This window comes from Hyaena hyaena, unplaced genomic scaffold (genome assembly GCF_003009895.1).
Source record: "Hyaena hyaena isolate Hyena2069 unplaced genomic scaffold, ASM300989v1 scaffold_3, whole genome shotgun sequence".
Lineage (NCBI taxonomy): Eukaryota > Metazoa > Chordata > Mammalia > Carnivora > Hyaenidae > Hyaena > Hyaena hyaena.
In genome coordinates, this window is record NW_024080635.1 from 8273315 (window position 1) to 8292265 (window position 18951).

The following is an 18951-nucleotide window of genomic DNA, read 5'->3' on the forward strand; positions in this document are numbered from 1 at the left end:
ACAGTAAGTCTCCACCAATTACAATCACTTTGTAGTCACGGAGACCGGACGGTATGATTAATGGTTAAGAGATGGAGTCAGGTTCAAATGTCCCCTCTGCCACTAACTTTGTGGCTCTAGGCAAGTCCCTTCAGCTTTCAGGACTCAGGTTATTGATCTGTGAAATGGGGATACGTGCCCACTTCATAGTATTAAAGCAAATGTTAAATTAGGTCTTGTATGTGGAGTACATAGCCCAGCCCTGGGCACACAGGGCTCCGCTGTGCATGGAGGTCAGGAGAGCTGTCTTTGGGGAGGTCAGGTCACCTCTTGAGCCTCAGTTGTAAAAGGGAATCAATTATACTTGCCCTAAAGGGTTGTTATAAGAAGCAAATGAGACAGCAAATGTGAAAGCGTAAGACGTGAATCGTATATAAGGTGTTAATATTATCGGGCCATGTCACAAAATAATTTGGTCTTAGAATAACTTCATTTTGATTTCCCTTTTCTTTTTTTAATGTTTATTTGTTTATTTTTAGAGAGAGAGAGAGAGAGAGAGTAAGAGGAAGGGAGGGGCAGAAAGAGAGGGAGGGAGAATTCCTCTGCACTGTCAGCACAGAGCCTGACAATGGGGCTCCATCTCACAAATTGTGAGACCGTGACCTAGGTAGAAATCAAGAGCTGGATGCTTAACCGACTGAGCCACTCAAGCGCCCCTCCTTTTTCTTTTATAACACTTTCAAATAATATTTATTTTTCTGACTACAAAGCCCCTGCCCAGCTTCTGTGATTGATCAAATCGATTAAAATGTGCTGAAAGCAATATATGCCTGTGAGGCCAGCGCTGTCCGCTAGAAATATAATGGGAGCCACATACATCATTTAAATTTTCCCAGTGGCCACATTTCAAAGTAAAAAGGAACAGGTGAAATCAATGTTAATAGTATGTTCTATTTAACTCAGTATATTCAAAACATTATTTCAATATCAAATCAATATAAAATTATTGATTATAAATTTTATTATAATTATATATAATTATAAGTAAACATAATTTATGTGTTACATTCTTTCCATCCAAGTCCTTATAGTCCAGTGTGTATTTTATGCTATCAGCACATCTTAATAGGGACCAGCCATGTGTCTGGTGCTGATAGCCAGTGGCTACTATGCTGGGTGGTGTAGCTCTAAACAGTCTTCCCCTGGGATAATCAGAGCCTGAAGATGATGATGACGAGGAGGAGGAGGAGGAGGAGGAGGAAATCCTTTTCTTGTTAAAAATTTTTTAAATTTTTTAAATGTTTTTTAAAAATTCTATTTCTGAGAGAGAGAGAGAGAGACAGCATGAGCAGGGGAGGGTCAGAGAGAGGGAGACGCAGAATCTAAAGCAGACTCCAGGCTCTGAACTAGCTGTCAGCACAGAGCCTGATGCAGGGCTCGAACCCACGAACCATGAGATCATGACCTGAGCCGAAGCCGGACGCTTAACTGACTGAGTCACCCAGGCGCCCAGATGAAATCCTTTTCAAGGCCCATGTGCCATTCTAAGCATTATGGATGCATCTTACTTAATAGTCACAAGAATTCATGAAGTGGGTTATCTTCAATTCACAGGAGAGGAAGCTGGTGCCTGGAGAGAGGAAGGGACTTGCCCAAAGTTCCCCCACTCGAAGGGACCATCTGCACACCAGTGAGCACAGGTGGAGGACAGCTGGAGAGCGATCGGTCATCATGGTCCAGCCCTGCTGGGTCTCCCTTCATGATTCTGTGGCTACTCTGAGCCAGACCAGTGATACAACTTAGATTCCAGTGGGGAACTCAAGACAAGACTAGTAAACAGGGAAGCAAAAATAATTACAAATGGTGGCCAGCTTTGAGGAAGACAAACAGAGCCTGAGGGAGAGAATAGCTAGGGAATATAGGGGGTTGGCAGTATCATGTACTTTAGATTGGGTGGTCAGAGAAGCGTGAGGCTGAGACCCAAGGACTGAAGGAAGAGGCAGAGTTGAGGGAAGAGCATGTGCAAAGGTCCTGGGAAAGCAAGCAGCTTAGCTTTGGGGAACTACAAGAAGTTGGCTAGAGTAGCATTTGCTAGGAGAGGGGATAAGGGGAAGCCAGACAGATAGGTAGGGAGCAGCTCACTCAGGACCCCAAAGACCCTGGGAGCGATCTTTAATTTTGTTCTCTGTAGGAAGCCTTTACGGGGGTGGAGTGTGAGACGGCATCTCCTGATGTACTTTTTTTTTTTTTTAAGTTTTTATTTATTTCAGAGAGAGAGAGAGACAGTGTGAGTAGGGGAGGATCAGAGGGAGAGGGAGACACAGAATCCAAAACAGTCTCCAGGCTCTGAGTTGGCTGTCAGCACAGAGCCTGATGTGGGGCTCAAACCCACGAACCACGGGATCATGACCTGAGCTGAAGTCGGTTGCTTAACCGACTGAGCCACCCAGGCGCCCCTGATGTACTTTTTAAAAGAGCTCCCTCCGGCAGCCATATGGAGAATGGACCATAGTGCGGGTGAAAACTGGCTTTTGAAAACCAGGTAGAAGGCTCTTATACTAACAGGAGAGAGGTCAAGGCTTGGTCCGAGAAAGTGAGAATAGAGGTTCTCAGCCCCTGCACCTTTGCCATTACTGACACAGGTAGTTGGTGTTTCATGCACCTGCCTCCCCAACCCACCGTGTGCTCCTTCATGTCACATCCTGGTGCCCCGTGCACGGCCCGCCATGCCGGGCACTGGCAATCAATATTTATGACATTGAAGGAATTACCCCCAGCAGTATATAGCTATTAATCTAGAAAACACCGCTGCCCAAGACAGAGCTCGGACCTTCTGCCAATGGACCAATTTCAAGTGCATGTTTTTCTGTTGATTATGGTTTTAATGTGACTGTGAAAATAATTCATGCTCCTCATAAAATATATTCAAGCATCATAGAAATGCTTGAACTAGAAAAGGAGATTTCTCCTCTGATTCTGCTCTCTAAAGCAAACCACCCTTCAAAACAGGTTCAATTCCTTTCCTATTCTCTTCCTCCCCGATCCCTACTTCCAGCATTAGGATTACGCTCTCCACAGTAGGTGCATTTTCTACTCAGTATATCTTGGATTTTTTCCCCCTGGTAATACAGTAAACCTGCTTCATCTTTTTTTTTTTTTTCCCCAACCTGCTAGTGGAGCGGACTGTTTTCCTCACCGAGCGATGACATCTTGCAGTAACACACACTCTGAGTATATGAAACTGCTCCCTCTTTCAGTTGTTTTTCTGTCTGGGTGAGGAATAAGGCTGAAATCGTGTTTTGTCTACGGGAGGCTTTTTGCAGACCCAGAGAACAATGGTTGAGTCAACTGGCGAGAAGCAGCAATGCGCTAATCCTGTTAGCCACACTGCGCAGCGGGGTCCGTCGGGGCCTCTCCTTCCCTCCGCTTACCACGATCCCCCACCTCTCTATTCCAATCCTTTTTCTTGGTACCATGTTATTACTTCCTCTCCGGCAACTCGGCTCCTGGACCTCTGTCCAGTAATTAGCCTTCCCATCCATTGCTTTTGTTTGCCCTCCCTGCGTGCATTCTAGCCACAAGGACCCTGGGAAAAGCTAAATTCTTCCGCCTTTGTGAACACAAAATCAAAATGCCATCTGCATTGCTTGAGAAACTTTTTTTTTTTTCTCAAAGAAGTATCTCGGAAAATCAAGCCATCCTGGCCCCAGCAAATAGTTTCACTCGTTCAGTAAATAGGCCCAGTCATGGTGTAGATGATTTTTATTGCGCCTTTATCTAATGAATACAGGGGACCGACTACAAATTGGCATTTAAAATATTTATGATTCACATATAACAGAAGAATGATCTCAGTGTTCTTTTTTTTCCCCCTGTTATTTTTAAAGTGCTGTATACACTGTGTATTGCGTGGATCAGTCAAAATGCTTAATTTCCGGTCGGTCCAGAAAAGTCGGGACGAGGAAGTGCTTTAAATCTGATTGTGATCTTAAATTACATAGTGCCCCAAATCCCGCGTTTGTAGAAGGGCTGTTTGAACAGTAAGGAGTCATGGTGGAGACATGTGGGACTAAGGGCACCGAAAGGAACGAAGGTCATAGAGAAAATAACGAAAATGATGTGCATGTGCAGCGTCACAGACTTCCAGGAAAAACACGGTCCTAGAGATGAGGCCTGTTGGCCACTGTCACCTTAATGGCACGCACAGCACCAAGTGGAGCAGGGATTGTCGGGTCTGCTTTACGGGTGAGAAAACCCAAATTCAGAGAAACTGAGCCACTTGTGCAGAACCACGCCCTGGGTATGGCAGACACGAGCCTGGCGGCCAGGTCTTCACGTTCTCTTCCGGGCACGGTCCTCTGCGCCATGTTGGGTGACCAGACATTTGGGAGGGACCACACACTCATGGTCCACTCCAGCCGGGGCGACGGGAAAGGCACGGGGACCTTGTCTATTCACGTCAGTTCATTTCGTGAGGACAGGCTTACATGTAACTTTTTTTCTTACCCCGACGTGTCCCTCGTCCAGGCCCGATGACAAAGAGAAAGAAGGGAAGGCACTGGGCACACCACGCTTGTTTTCTTCCCACCCCCCAGGCCTCTGTCTCCTGCTGCAAACAGAGAAACAACGTTTGTGCCCGAGCTGGGTTTGTGTCCAAAACCCAGAGAGGGTTTTTCACTATCACTGCCCCAGGACCAGCTCCAGGTAAGCAGCCACCGCGCACTGGCCTTGACCTAAGCGTTAATGTACCAGATCTGCTCCGCAGGGCACCTTTGCTCCACAGGGAGTCTCTTTGGACAGAGTTGGGCTTTGGGGGAAAGGGGATGGTGAGCAGGTGTTGAACAAAAAGGAGAGGGCTAAGGAGAAGCCCGGGTCTCCCCCTTCTGGGGAGAAGGGCTGCTCTGGGCAGCCAGCACATTCACATGCCCATCAGAGGCCCTCAGTGCACTGAGTGCCCAGATCCTTCCATTCCTCCCGAGCCTACCGGGGACTTCCCAATTAGCCACTAACCGTGGACAGAGCACCTACTCCGCGCTCAGTATTTTCTGTGCCGTCCTCACCCACCTGTCTTCCTCATAGTCCTGCATTTCAGGGGAGGAGAGGGGGCTCCGAGAGTGGGGGTGACCTGCTCGGCGTCCCCCAGCTAACAAGTCTGGCCTAAGTCCAGAGGTGTTGGACTGAGGAGGCTGCCGCCCTTGTCACCCTCCCTGTGACCGCTGAAAGTGCCCCGGGAGCTGGCCTGCAAGTGTCTTCCTCCCTGGGCTGGGAGACGCCTTATGCCTTCCTGTTCTCTCAAACTCGCTGCCTGCTTCCAGCCTCAGCCAGCGGTTTCCAGAGAGGTCTGGTGAGGCCGCCATCGCCATATGGATTCCAGGGGCCCTGGTCACCTTCCCAGTGGGTCCTGAAGACGCCCCCCAAGGGAGCCCTGGGCCTCGGAGCTGAGGGGAGGAGCAGGGAGCGTCTGCCTCTGCGATCACACCTCTAGGTGGGGGGTGTGGATAAAATTGCAGCGCCCTTCGGATTTCACCAAATCCAGATTAAAGCTGAGAAGATCAGTCTGAAGCTGAATAACAAAACCGGCCCTAATTAGGAGGCTAAGCCCCGCTAAAGCTCCCCTGCCTTGCATCATCACAGGCAAAGCCCCACCTTGTTTGTTTATACAGAACAAAGCCCGCACCCCTGGAGTTTGGCCAGAGACCCTGCTGGGCGAGCCCCCAGGTGTGGGCACCTTCTCAGCCAGACACATGAGCCCCCCGGCCCAGCAGGAGCGCGAGAGGTGGGCACCGGTGTCTGCTAAGCTCCTACTGTGGGCCAGAGGCTTTGCGTTTCTCATCGAATGATCTCCAGATGCCCTGGACTGTTCGGCCTGCAGCAATCACATGCTCAGAAAGTGTGAGCTACAACTATTATTGATCCCCATGTGATAGACAAAAGCGATACACAGAAAGCAGGCCCAGGGTCCCGTCGGTAATCTGCTGCCTGCTGCCTCAGAAACTTGCTGGGGAGACTGCCCTCCTGGGAGAACCAGTCAGCCTTGACCTCTCAGAAATAACCCTGGTTGTTTCTTCTTCTCCAGCTGGGGGTGGGAGGGTGGGGGGGACAGATGCGGAGCCGTGACTGGCATCCCCACGGGGTCCCTGTCCCAGCAGCTCTGAGTGGCCCTACCTCAGCATAATGCTCACCTCCACACGTTTGCTGCTTGGGTTTTCTAAAGTTGACATCTGCCAAGTTCATCACGAATATCCTCCTCTCTCTTTTTCCTTAAAATAGAAAAAGGTTGTTACAATTAAGGGGAATACCTATGTTTCAAGTGTCACTTGAAAAGCGTGGGTCACAGAATCGAACCCGCGCTGTGAGCTCAGCACTGTGTAGCTTCCCAGCCACACTCAGGAAAAGGCCAGAAGGAAATACCCCAGAGCTTATTTTTGGTTCTCTCTGGGCTTTAAGATTACGAGCACCTTTTTCCCCTTGCTTCTGCTTTTCAGCCTTTGATAATCAAGTGTTGCTTTAACCATTTTGTAGGAGGGAAAGACATATTCTATGTAACATAAATATAAACGTATACATATTTACACATGAATGAGAGGAAAAGGAACCTAACATAAGAGATTCTATAGCAATATTATAAAGGCTGCAAACTGGACACTTACTTAATTTTTTCTTAATGTTTATTTATTCTTGAGAGAGAGAGAGAGAGACAGAGCATGAGCAGGGGAGGGGAAGAGAGAGAGGGAGACACAGAATCTGAAACAGGCTCCAGGCTCTGAGCTGTTAGCACAGAGCCTGATGCTGGGCTTGAACTCACGAACCCCAGATCATGACCTTAGCCGAAGTTGGATGCTTAACTGACTGAGCCATCCAGATGTCCCGATGGTTCCTGACTTATGATGGTTCAACTTTTAATGTTTATTTTTTGAGAGAGAGAGAGTGGGAGAGCAGGGGAGAGGCAGAGAGGGAGACACAGAATCCAAAACAGTCTCCAGACTCTGAGCTGGCTGTCAGCACAGAGCCTGACGCAGGGTTTGAACCCACGAACCGTGAGATCATAACCTGAGCCACCCAGGCGCCCCCCGCCCCATAAAATTTTTTTTGAAATGTTTATTCTTGAGAGAGAGACAGAGCATGGGCAGGGGAGGGGCAGAGAGAGTGAGGGAGACAGAATCTAATGCAACTATTTGGAACATCTTTTCTCGTTATTGAAAACCCTTCTAAGAATATCATTTTTAAAATGACTGTATGGTCTTCTATTGCATGGCGGTACCATAAGTTAAGGAACAAATGGCCTTTTATTGGAAATTTAGGTTGTTTAAAACCGAACACTAATATAAATAGAGAGGCAGCAAACATCCTTGTAGCTCATGGCTTGTGTATAATCAAGATTATTTCCTTATATTAATTGCTTAAAGCGGAATTGCTAAGTCAGAAGCATGTAAAATATTTAAGGTTTTATGTATTGGTGGCCAAATTGTTCTTCAGGAGACAATTTCCTCCTGCTACTGGGAGGTCTCTGCTTTTCTTCGCCTTTGCCAACACTGGGTGTTATCATTTAAATAAAATCTTCCTTATGCTTACCATATTGTTGCTTTCAGTACTTTTGCAATGGAAAGCAAATCTTTGTGTAAAGCAAAATCAACTTCACCATGTTTAGAGCATTTGAAATATTTTTCCATCCCACAGTGTAACTGTAATTGCTAATTACACTAATGTAATTGCTTCCACTTTTCTGGGTTCCCATATATATATATTTTAAAGGTTTGTTTATTTTTGAGAGGGGCGGGGGGAGAGGCAGAGAGAGAGGATCCGAAGCAGGCTCCTTGCTGACAGCAGCGAGGCCAATGCGGGGCTCAAACTCGTGAACCATGAGATCATGACCTGAGCTGAAGTCAGACACTCGACTGACTGAGCCACCCAGGCGCCCCTCACCTATTTTTATCCAGATGTATCCATGTGTACCTAGATGTCGTCATAGTATACAGGGACTTTTAGGTGTTATTTAACTTTTTGCACTCACCTTTATTTTCCGAACCGTTGCCATGTGGCTTCATGGTCTCCATATTTATTGTGTCCAGGGCTGACACTCCACCAGATTGGGCTGCTGTTCCCATGACAGCAGTACCCTGGCCTTGGACAGTCAGGCCACTTACCCCTTCATGCATTGCAGCTGCTGTTGCTACATGCATCTCCACGCTTAGAGCTTTTCCTGTATATGGAAGAATTCCCTTAACTTCTGAGCAGTGGGTCCAGACAGACGTCCTCAAGGTTCTGTACCTATTGCTTTGCATCAGAAAACGCCTACACCGGCCAGCAGGGCTGCTGAGACTTCCCCCCAGCCCAGATCATTCTCTTCTTCCTTGAAGCAAGTTCATTTTATTCTCTCTTGAAACAGGGCATGGTTGGAAAGCATGGACTTTGGAGACAAGTGGCCCTGGGTCCACGTAGTAGGTGCTCAATAAATATTTGTTGATTGCGTAATAGTCACTAAACAACTACTATATGCCTGGAACTTAAATATTACTCAACGATCATAACCACCCTGTTGTTGGAAGAATTATTCTTACCTTATAGAGGAAGAAACAGGGCTTAGTTCCTCATTAGATGAAATTTTGGGGCAAATTATTCAATATCTCCGAGTCTCCGTTTCCTCCTCTTTAGAATGGAGGTGACAGTTACCCACTCAGCTGGGCTTCTGTGAGGATTAAATGAGCTAAGTATGTGATGCACGTGGCCCACGTTCTCTAAAGGGTGAGTATTATTTTTCAGGCAGCCCCCATTTGGCCATCTTGGGGTGCTATCATCTTAGAGTCATTAAAGTGTATTCTTAGGTGTAAGGTACTGCTTTTTATTTATTTGAGATGCGTTCCTTATTCTGTTTTAAAATGTCTTTCTTCTTAGGACATTATCATATCAACGAATCCCTTGTGAAGCAGTCACCAAAGGCATTAACATCTTGTTTCAAATCAAAAACGGGACGTGGATTGAAACTGACATCAGCAGGCCCGGGGCCTGGTTATTACAACCCCAGTGATCACATCAAAATTCTGAAGAAGACTCTTTTCCCGTGAGTCCTGATTATTCCGATCTTTCTTTTGAAAGGTGGCTCTGAGGGGCGCCTGGGTGGCTTAGTCGGTTAAGCGTCCGACTTTCGCTTAGGTCATGATCTCGCGGTTCGTGGGTTCGAGCCCCGCGTCGGGCTCTGTGCTGACTGCCAGCTCAGAGCCTGGAGCCTGTTTCAGAGTCTGTGACTCCCTCTCTCTCTGATCCTCCCCTGCTCACGCTGTCTCCCTCTCTCCTAGAAATAAATAAAAACATAAAAAAAAAAATTAAAAAAAAAAAAAAAGAAAGGTGGCTCTGGGGAAGGACCCAACATAAGCAGAATAGGAAGGGGTATCACTGCTTGGCAGAACACAGCGCCGGGTCACTCACTCTCCAGGGGCCTTTGCTGACTTAGTAGATGCTCAGTGAACACTTACTGAATGCATGATATTTATTGAGCAACTACTATGCACCAGGAACTTAGCATCCCATTCAACCATCATACTAACCCTGTTGTAAGAATTATTATTCTTTCTTCATAGCTGGGCTTCAGGGCAGCTAAGTAACTGCCCAAGTCACACAGCTAATTTGAAATGCCACTAGGAATCAGGCTCAGGACCGTCTGGATCCTTCCACATTCCTCATGATATTGTGTTATCCCAGTGCTAACGTTATTCTATTTTTATAAAATAAAATCTCTACTGGGCTGGCAGGGATATACAGCAGCACGGGGCTGTTTGAGTTTTGTACCGATAGGTTGAAAGTCTAGACTTTGGAGTTGGTCAGACCTGCTGGATTTGAACTTCAGCAGACCTGCTGGATTTGAACTTCAGCTATGCTGTTTTCATGCTGTGTGACCTTGGGCACTGTATGAAGACCTCTGAACCTTCAAGGCCTCATCTGTGAAGCAGAGTGGGGATAATTCATGCCTCATAGTATTGCTTTCAGATTTTATAATATATGCTTGGCGTGTAGCAGGTGCAAATGGTGACTTAATATTCACACACATTTAAAAAGGGAAGACAGGGATTTGTGTTAACATGTCTAATATCCTGTGCATTTAATATCACTTTCACGTAACTGGTTCAAAAACTCACAGGGATTATTTATTCCTCAGATGGTTCTAGAACTTCTAGAACTAACTGTCAGGTCAGCCTGCCTGTCACCATCCGACACCTCACCCAGGTGTCGTCCTCTCCGGGCAGCACTGGCTGCTGGGAGGGCTCAGCAGGGCGGCCCCTCCGAGGAAGTCAGGCTCATACCCGCAATGGGTCAGAAGCCCAGGCAACCCGGGGAGCCTGGCAACCTCGGGCCTACTCTGACCATCAGTGCAGGACAAGGAGATGGGGTGGCGGGAGGAGCAGATGAACCGGCCGTGTCAAACTCAGGATCTGGAGAAGGGATCCAGACCTCAGGTGGGATCCACTGGGTAAGTCCCGCCTGCCCTTCGGTTCCTGGGCTCTGCGGGTTGACCCTTCACGGGGTCCAGGGCTCAAAACTGGGGCAGGACAGTCCCCAGGAACATGCTCTCTTGGAATGCCAGGGACTTCCTGCCTCCGGGCTGGGTCAGGGCACCGCCGTACACCTTCCCTTACTGTGCCAGCAGAGAGAGTGGGTGAGGGGACAGGCTTTGGAGTTGGCAGACGGGGTGCGAGTCACGGCTCTGTCCCTTTCTTTTCTGCGAGCCTGTCTGCGTGTTACAGAGTGGGGATAAGCGTCTTCTCTGCGAGAGCTTCTGTGAGGGTTAGATGAGAATATGGTCACGATAGCTGCAGCTGTTCTGTATCCGGTGAGCAGAAAGGGCTGAGCCGCTTGGGCCCCTCGCTCGAATCCGGAAGGTTCTCTGAGGAAATGGTGAAAGGGAGGGCGGAGAACACTCAGTGTTGAACTCCTTCCCCCAGAGAAGTGCCATCTGGTCTTGGCTGAAGTTTGGACGAGCGGTTTGAGATAATTCCCGTCTTGCGGCATTTGTGTCTATTAGTCACCAGGCTCTGTAGGTTTCTGGGTCTGTGCCGGAGGCGGCGGGGGTGCTGGGGTGAACGAGCCATGTCCGTACCTTCAGCCAGGCCACCCGGGAGCAACTCCGAGCAAGGCAGAGGCGGCACACCGGTCCCCTTGTGCAGTGGTGCTGGGGTGTCTGGGGGTGTCTGGGGATCACTGGCTCTCTGTGGTGCTTTGTGAATGACAGATCTTTGTTAATAAGTCTAGGGAGCACTGCATATGAACCCTGTGTCCCCGGGAGCATCGCGGTGCACATGGCCTTGTTAAAGGCTCTGAGATGGCCTGACGTAAAAACAAAACAAAACAAAACAAAAACAAAAACAAAAAAACCCCTACTAAACCCAGTGTCTCTTAAACTTGGGCTCACCCTGGTGAGTAGGTAGACCCCCACTTGGGCTCACCCTGATGAGTGGATGGTGCCCTGGGCAGGACATTTGTGTTAACAGCCCCTGTGGTCTGGGTGGCTCTCAGCACCTCCCTCGGCCTTCATTTCTTCATGTGGGGAAAGAAGGGAGGTCTCTCCATGTCCGAGCTTCCATGACCCTGTTTGCTCACCAGGGCATTCAGGAGAGCATATTAGGGGCAGCCTGGACTCCCAAAGGAGAGCCAAAATATATAAAATTAAAAAATAATTTTTTAATGTTTATTCTTGAAAAAGAGAGAGAAACAGACAGAGGGCAAGTGGGGGAGGGGCAGACACACACACACGCACACACACACACACAGAAGATCTGCAGCAGGATCAGCTTCAGGAAGCTGTCAGCACAGAGCCCTACACGGGGCTTGAACTCATGAACCGTGAGATCATGGCCTGAGCCGAAGTCAGACGCTGAACCGATTGAGCCACCCAGGCACCCCCAAAATATGTAAATTTTTAAATTGACATGGAAAGGATGAAGCTGTAAATCTATGATTGTATTTTAAAACAAGAAGAAAAACCTCAAGCGTGCTTCTGGTTAGCCGAAAACAGCATCTGTCTGCCTATGTTGAGTAAGGAAGAAATGAGTTAACGTCACGAAAAGACATAGCTGAATGGTGTGCTATGGACGGGGTGTCCAGACTCCAGCCGCCCAGATTGGTATTCTGTCACCTCTCCTGTGTCCCTGGAGGCAAGAGAGGGACCGGAGCAGCTGGGGGCCCACCTGCTGGGATCATCCGGCCCCTGAGAAGGTCTGCACTGTTTCCTCCCCATCTCTGTGTAACTCGGTAGGGACTTTATCCGAACTAAGCCTGAGCACACTTTGTTCTCCAGGGCTGCGTAGGCAGCGGTGGAGAATCTGAGTCCTCGCATGTTTCTTTTTGGCAAACACAGGCAGCCCGGGCGTCACATCCATGTGACGTCATTTCTGTCCGTATTTGTCTTGGATTGCAAATGCTTGGCGCCCTATTTGCGGGGGAGGGTCCCAGCTTGCAAAAATAATCTTTCGGCTCTGCTTTCTCGAGGACGCAGGAAGAATCGGGAGATGTGAATTACCCTACAGCTGCTAGTCCCAGGTTACCCACCAATGAAAGTGAAGCCCAGGGAGGCGAGGGTTGGCTGATGTCCTGGGGATGCTCTGGAGGCCGGCAGGGGGCCGGGCCTGGGCCTGTCTTGTCCCTACTCCCCTCAGGGCCTGCAGAGCTGAGAATGGGCTGCAGGGTAAGTGAACAATAAGAGACTCCAAGTCAGGCTAGCCTTGAGCCTCCCACCTTCCCCACTCACCAGCTCTGGGGGCCTGGGGGCCAGCAGGGGGTCACCTCCCTCCCAGGAATTCAAATTCAAGCCTGCAAATTGTGACATGAATGCCTCGTAATGTACATGCAAGGATGAAATAAGATAAAGCACTGGGTCTGGAACACGGTAAGCTTTCCATACATGTAACTCGTATTTTTACCGAGGTCTGCGAGTGGGTCCTCCGCGCTCACCTGCCGCTTCCTGGGTGGCCCTTGGAGGGCATATGCGGTGCTAAGGGCTGGCAGGGTGTTAGGATGGCCATTTCTGGGCTCCCTAACTGAAGGACAGGGCGCAGGTGTCACTATGCGGTGGCCACCTGGCCACTAAGAGCACTTATCAGCTTCCAGGGGGGCTTTAGGAGGGAAGAGAAGTGTCAGCTTCAGGTCGTCAATATCCGTCACACTGATGACTCCGTGAAGCAGGGTGAGTCAGGAGAAGGGCTGTTGTGGAGACCAAAATGGTCCCTCCCGGGCGCTGCCTTCCACTCACACTCGCCAGCAACGAGGGGAACACCCACTGACATCTCCCTAACCCTTGATCCACTTCCTGGAGCGTTTAAGCCACTGGTTTTGCACGGACTCGCTGTCCCGCCACAGTCGGAGCTCTAGAATCAAACCCCGTTGGCCCCGCTCCAACTTGGGTAATTGCGATGACCCACCTAAGCTTCCCCTGGGGTTTTCAATTAGATACGGGATGCTTCTTCCCAAGCGGTTGTCACCTGTCACCTCTACCCTGTTAAACAGATACTGCGTTCCACCCCAGGGGCAGCCAGCTGCCCTTTAATGATGAGGGGAAAAACTGCCCCTTTATTTACCCCTCCCTACCATGGGAATCCCTGAGGCAGAGTGAATCGGCGCCTGGGAGTGTCCCGGGGGTCCTAGATGCCTTCCCCGAGTGACCCGCTGAGTCCTTGGACACATTCATTATTCTTGGGCGATTTGCAAACAGCTCACGTTGGAAGCTGCAAACACACTTAATCCAGTTGTGGCCAACTCAGAGCCTTTGATAGATGTTTTTCTTTCTACGGGGCAGGACCAAGTTGGCTTTTATAACTGAGCAGTGAGGCTCATAAAAGCTCCGGCCACAAGGCACTGGGGGCCGGCCTGGGTTTGATCCAGCCAGACCTTTGTGATCTGCCCAGCCCCCACTGGCCACGGAGGGAGCCTCCCTGGACGATGATAAAACTGTCAGGTGGGGCTCAGATGTCTGGGCTCCCCTACTTGCTGCAACCTCTCTGTTTTCCCCACAGTTCAGCGAATGTCCTGGGAGCAGGGATGAGGCCTCAGAGATGAGTCAGGCGCAGTCCCCTGCCTGAAAGAGCTAGGCACATAAAGAGCATAGGAAACCTAGCACGTTCCGTGCAGAGAAAAGAAGAATGGCTAGAACATCTTGAGGGCTCAGCCACACGGAGCTAAGAGCTCTCACGGATGTCACCTGGCGCCATGCTGCCGGCGCCCTGGCAGGGCACTAACTACTGTTGCAGAGAATACAGATGAAGGTGGTGGAGCGGGGAGCGGCATTCAGGTCTGGCTGGCTCCGGAACCCACGCGCCTTGGTGGGAGGTGGGGGGACAGTGTCCGCAGAAGTTTCCCCGAAGGACGTACAAAGGGAAGAATGATCAGAGTTTGCAGGGAAAGTAGGTGCTCCTGGCAGAAGGAACAGCACAGGCAAAGGCATGGAATGGCTGGAGACTCTGAGTCTGTGTCAGGTGTTTCTGGAAGGTCAAATGGGAGCAAGGGACCTAGGAGATCAGGCTGGATTAGGAGCTTGTCCTTCAGCTTCTCATCAGGGCCTCTGACGGTGGATGGTCAGGTGAACAGCCTAGAAGTCCTGGGTGGTGCGTTGAGGGCAGAAGGCAGGTCTGGGAGGCTCGGCCTCTGCCGCCCTGTCCCAATTCCTGCCGCATGTGGCTACAGTTCGTGCCTTGTCCGTGCCTTTGCCCCTCTGTTTCCTCTGCTGGAAATGTCCCCTCCCCCATCTTTCCTACCCGAAGAATTCCTGCTTACTTTTCAGGGCAAACGTTCTCTCTTCTAGGGCAGATTTCTGGATTCACTTAGTTGGAATCTTTCTCTCTGTCTCAATGCAGTATTTTTACTTCTATTCTAACATTTCATGGTTTAAAATGAAATAATGCAAGTAAAGCACGAGTTAATCTTCATAACAATCCCGGATGGAAGGTATTATTATCCCTCCCTTTCACAGATGAAGAAACTGAACCTGAGGAGGCCAGGAGACGCCTCTATGGACACACAGTGGTGAGCAGGGAGGTGCAGGGTCAAGCCCAAGCTTGTCTGGGTGCAAAGCCTGTACTTCCTGAAGTTGTCACCAGTCACGACGGTCCCTAGCCATGGATTGTCAAGCCCTTGGGAGCATTCAGAGTCTGTGTCTTAGCCCAGAGTGCCCGGCACAGAGCTGCACACTCTTCCTATTGTTAGTCCATTTATTTATTTTGAGAGAGAGAGAGAGAGATAGTGTGAGAGGGGCAGAGAGAGAGGGAGACAGAGAAAATCCCAAGTAGGGTCCGTGCCGCCAGCGCAGAGCCCGATGCGGGGCTCAAACCCACGAACTGTGAGATCATGACCTGAGCCAAAACCAAGAGTCGGACACTCAGCCAAGTGAGCCACCCAGGCGCCCCTGCTACTCTTCAAAGATGCAGAGAGCCGAGGTGACACTGTGAGACCCTCTGGGCACGTTGGCGGAGTGGAGGGCACGGGACCTCTCCAACCCCTCTAGCCAAGAATCCTGATGAGAACGGACCCAGCCTCCTGCAGGCAGTTCCTGGGTAGGAACGTACACACCTCACGGCCTTCTCAAAGCGTGGGGCTGGGGGTGACCCAGACTGATGGGGTGACCTCATGCAGCGACTGGCTCATTCCAGCTCCAGCACTGAGGAATCAAGCCTGTTTCTCAGGGATGCCGGTCACACACTCATCAAATTTCTGGGGGTGCTTTGAAGGGGTGCCACAAACCAGAACAAGGAGAAGCCAGCTTTTATTTCTAAGGGGAGAAGAGGTTGATCACACTCTATAACCAGTTTGCCCCTGTCACCTGGAGGGGAAGAAAGAGGCGGCATTTTTCTCTCCTCTTCCTGCGGGCACCTTTGTTCTAAATATAAGCATCCACGTGGCTGTTCCTCCATTATAAGATGTGAGCCTCAAGCAGATTTACGATGACTCTCAATGGCCTCCCTTGGCAGCAGAGCGGCCATCCAGCCTCGGGGTGACGCTGTGTGAGGGGGCCCTGGCCTCTCTTTCGTGGGCCTCGGTTGCTCTTTAAGACTGAGCAGGAGGCTGTGGCTTGCAGAAGCATCATCATAACAATGACCACTTTTATTGAGCACTTACTGTGGGCTGGTGCTATGCTCAGTCCTTCCATACCTTTCCTCCATTCTCCCACTCCCTTATAGAGGGTGTTATTTCTCCTCCGTGCAGGTGTAGAGAGATCCAGGGGCTTGTCTGAAGTCTCACAGCCAACCAGCGGGATGACAGGAGTTGAGACGCAGGTCCATGTGACTCTAAAACTCAAAAAGTCCCCTCTGCCACGATGCCTTCCCCAAATTGCTAGGCCCCTGAGACTCAAGCGCTGGTGCTGTCATTACCGCTCATTTGCTCAGTGACTTTGGGTGACAGACGGTCTCTCTCTGAGTGCCAGTTTCTGTAGCACAATGAGGAGGCTGGATAAGACCTCTCTAGGTCCCCTCCATCTCTCTGAGTTTACAGATGCCCTTGCGTCCAAAGGTGTTGGTCAAAGGTAAATGTTGTGCCGAGGTCCCTTGGTTTCCACCCCGCGCCCTGGCTCACCAGGAAGGTGTTCCGTAGGATTCGGCAATGTCAGTGCCGGAATGAATGGTCTCTCTACTGTGCTCTCACTTTGCTCAGGGCCCTGCCCTGCCCACCTAGGTGCATCCTCCCGTTTAACCCTGACAAGAGCCGATGAGGGAAGTTCTGTTAAAACCGCCATTGTGCAGAGGATGAAACCGAGGTCTGGGGCCCCCAGCCCACCAGCAGTGGGGCCAGGGCTCTGCCCAGCGGCTCAGACAGTTCGGTGCCGGGCAGGTCTTGGCTGTATCTAAAAACAACGATTTCCCCCACAGCCTGCTTTAGCGCTATCTTCACATTTTTGTCTTTTTTGAAGGAGAAACCCCATCCTGAACTTCTCTGCCCAGCCTTTGTTCTTGCCTCCGAGGCCGCCGTTCCCGGGCCCCGGTCACTATGAGATCGTGGACTACGAGGGCCCCCCCAAGCACTTCATCTCCAGCGCATCGTTCGTGTCCAGCACCGGCCGGTGGACAGCAGCCCCGTGCCAGCCAGACCTGCCTGGCCCAGGTCAGGGGACTGTTTTAAATGATTGTAGGAACCAAATTTAGAAGTGTTTGTCATTCCTGGGCCATCAAATGTCACCGATGCATGGGATGTTTGCCAAGCAGGTTACAGAGGTTAGAGTCGACCCGGAAGACATTTAGGCCTGCACTTTTGGAGTATGAAAGGGTTTTCTTTGAGGTGAAAGGACTCAGGGTTAATCCAGTTCAGGGATTCATAACCAAGGACTGTGAATGTCCGAGAGGCTCAGAGATGGACCCAGAGGGCTCTGTGACCCTGAAACTGCCTGCAGAATTTTTTTTTTTTTTGAGGAAGGGGCCATAGCTTTTTGTCAGATTGGCCAATGATTTCATGTTCTTGGAAATATTTAAATCACTGGCCTGATCTGACAGAGTCACTTTACAGCCGGGGAAGGCCTGGAGAGCAAGGTGTGCACTGAGCCACAGTGAGAGAGCCGCAGGGCAGGGCAGAGCGCCAGGCTGCTTCCCCTCTGTGCCCTGTCGTCATGACACAAGCCAGGGACCGATCGCCGGAGCCGCTCCTTTGGGCTGTCTCGTTCCAAGCCCTCTTTGCAGATAGCTGAAGCCATGGGACCCTGTCCCCTCTGGGACCTATGTGGGAGCTAATAGCCCCTGACCTCTCTGTCACTCCGTCACAGCCGCTCAGCTATTTGCCACGCCCTGGCATCGGCCAGAGCCGGTGGCACTGGGACTGGCAGGGCGCGCTGGCGGGCAGGTGGTGTGGGGGGAGGAGGGCAGAGCCAGGGTCGCTGCTCGGTTTGCTCAAATCAGTTGTCCAGGGAGCGCTGACGATGCTCCCTCCTACCCTGGGGGACAAAGGTGACTCAGCGGGGTGCTACCCCAGAGGTATCAGTCTGGGAGGGGATACCTTCCCCTCCAAACATAGCGCTGAGTACAATGTAAGGCGGATGGGACAGGGAAAGTCATTATCGTGGCTCTGGCCTTGGAGATGTAATGATAATCAAGTCAAGAAGACTGCAGAGCTTTGACCTTGGGGTCCCCTGGTCACAGTCCGGGCAGGACTCAGCTCGGTTGGGCAAATGTACTAATACTCCAATCAAGCAGCAGGCTCCAGGAGGCCTGGGGACCAGCGAGGAGCCTTGCCTGACTCTGTCCGGTATCTAGGAGCTTTTTTCTTTTTATTATTATTATTTTTTAAACATTTGTTTATTTATTTATTTATTATTATTTTTTTTTAATTTTATTTATTTCTAGGAGAGAGAGAGAGAGACAGCGTGAGCAGGGGAGGGTCAGAGAGAGAGGGAGTCACAGACTGAAACAGGCTTGAGGCTCTGAGCTGGCAGTCAGCACAGAGCCCGACGCGGGGCTCGAACCCACGAACCGCGAGATCATGACCTAAGCGAAAGTCGGACGCTTAACCGACTAAGCCACCCAGGCGCCCCTATTTATTTATTTTTTAATTTTTATATTTTTGAGAGAGAGAGAGAGAAAAAGCACATGAGTGGAGGAGGGGCAGAGAGGGAAGGGGAGAGAAGATCTGATGCAGACTCTGGGCTGATAGCAGAGAGCTCGATGCCGGGCTCGAACTCAGGAAGGTGAGATCATGACCTGGGCCGAAGCTGGACGCCCAACCTGCTGAGCCACCTAGGCACCCCAATGTTTTGTTTATTTATTTTGAGAGAGAGAGAGAGAGACAGAGCAAGAGAGAGACAGAGACAGAGTGCAAGTAGGGGAGGGGCAGAGAGGGAGACAGAATCAGAAGCAGGCTCCAGGCTCTGAGCTGTCAACACAGAGCCTGACATGGGGCTTGAACCCACTAACTGTGAGATCGTGACCTGAGCCGAAGTTAGACGCTTAACCGACTGAGCCACCCAGGCGCCCCTCTAGGAACTTTTTCTGAGTGTCTGCGCCATGCTGTGCATGG

General features: G+C 50.3%; 1 protein-coding gene across 5 annotated transcripts in view; it reads left to right on the forward strand.

Annotated features, from left to right (window-relative positions):
- STPG1 (sperm tail PG-rich repeat containing 1) overlaps positions 1-18951 on the forward strand; it is a 53673-nt gene that overhangs the window by 32790 nt on the left and 1932 nt on the right. For all 5 annotated transcript variants that reach the window (XM_039230671.1, XM_039230660.1, XM_039230653.1 and 2 more), the window contains 3 exons: positions 4575-4683; positions 8872-9037; positions 16862-17052. In XM_039230671.1, the coding sequence (XP_039086602.1) occupies positions 4575-4683; positions 8872-9037; positions 16862-17052 (466 nt within the window). The remainder of the gene's footprint in view (positions 1-4574; positions 4684-8871; positions 9038-16861; positions 17053-18951) is intronic.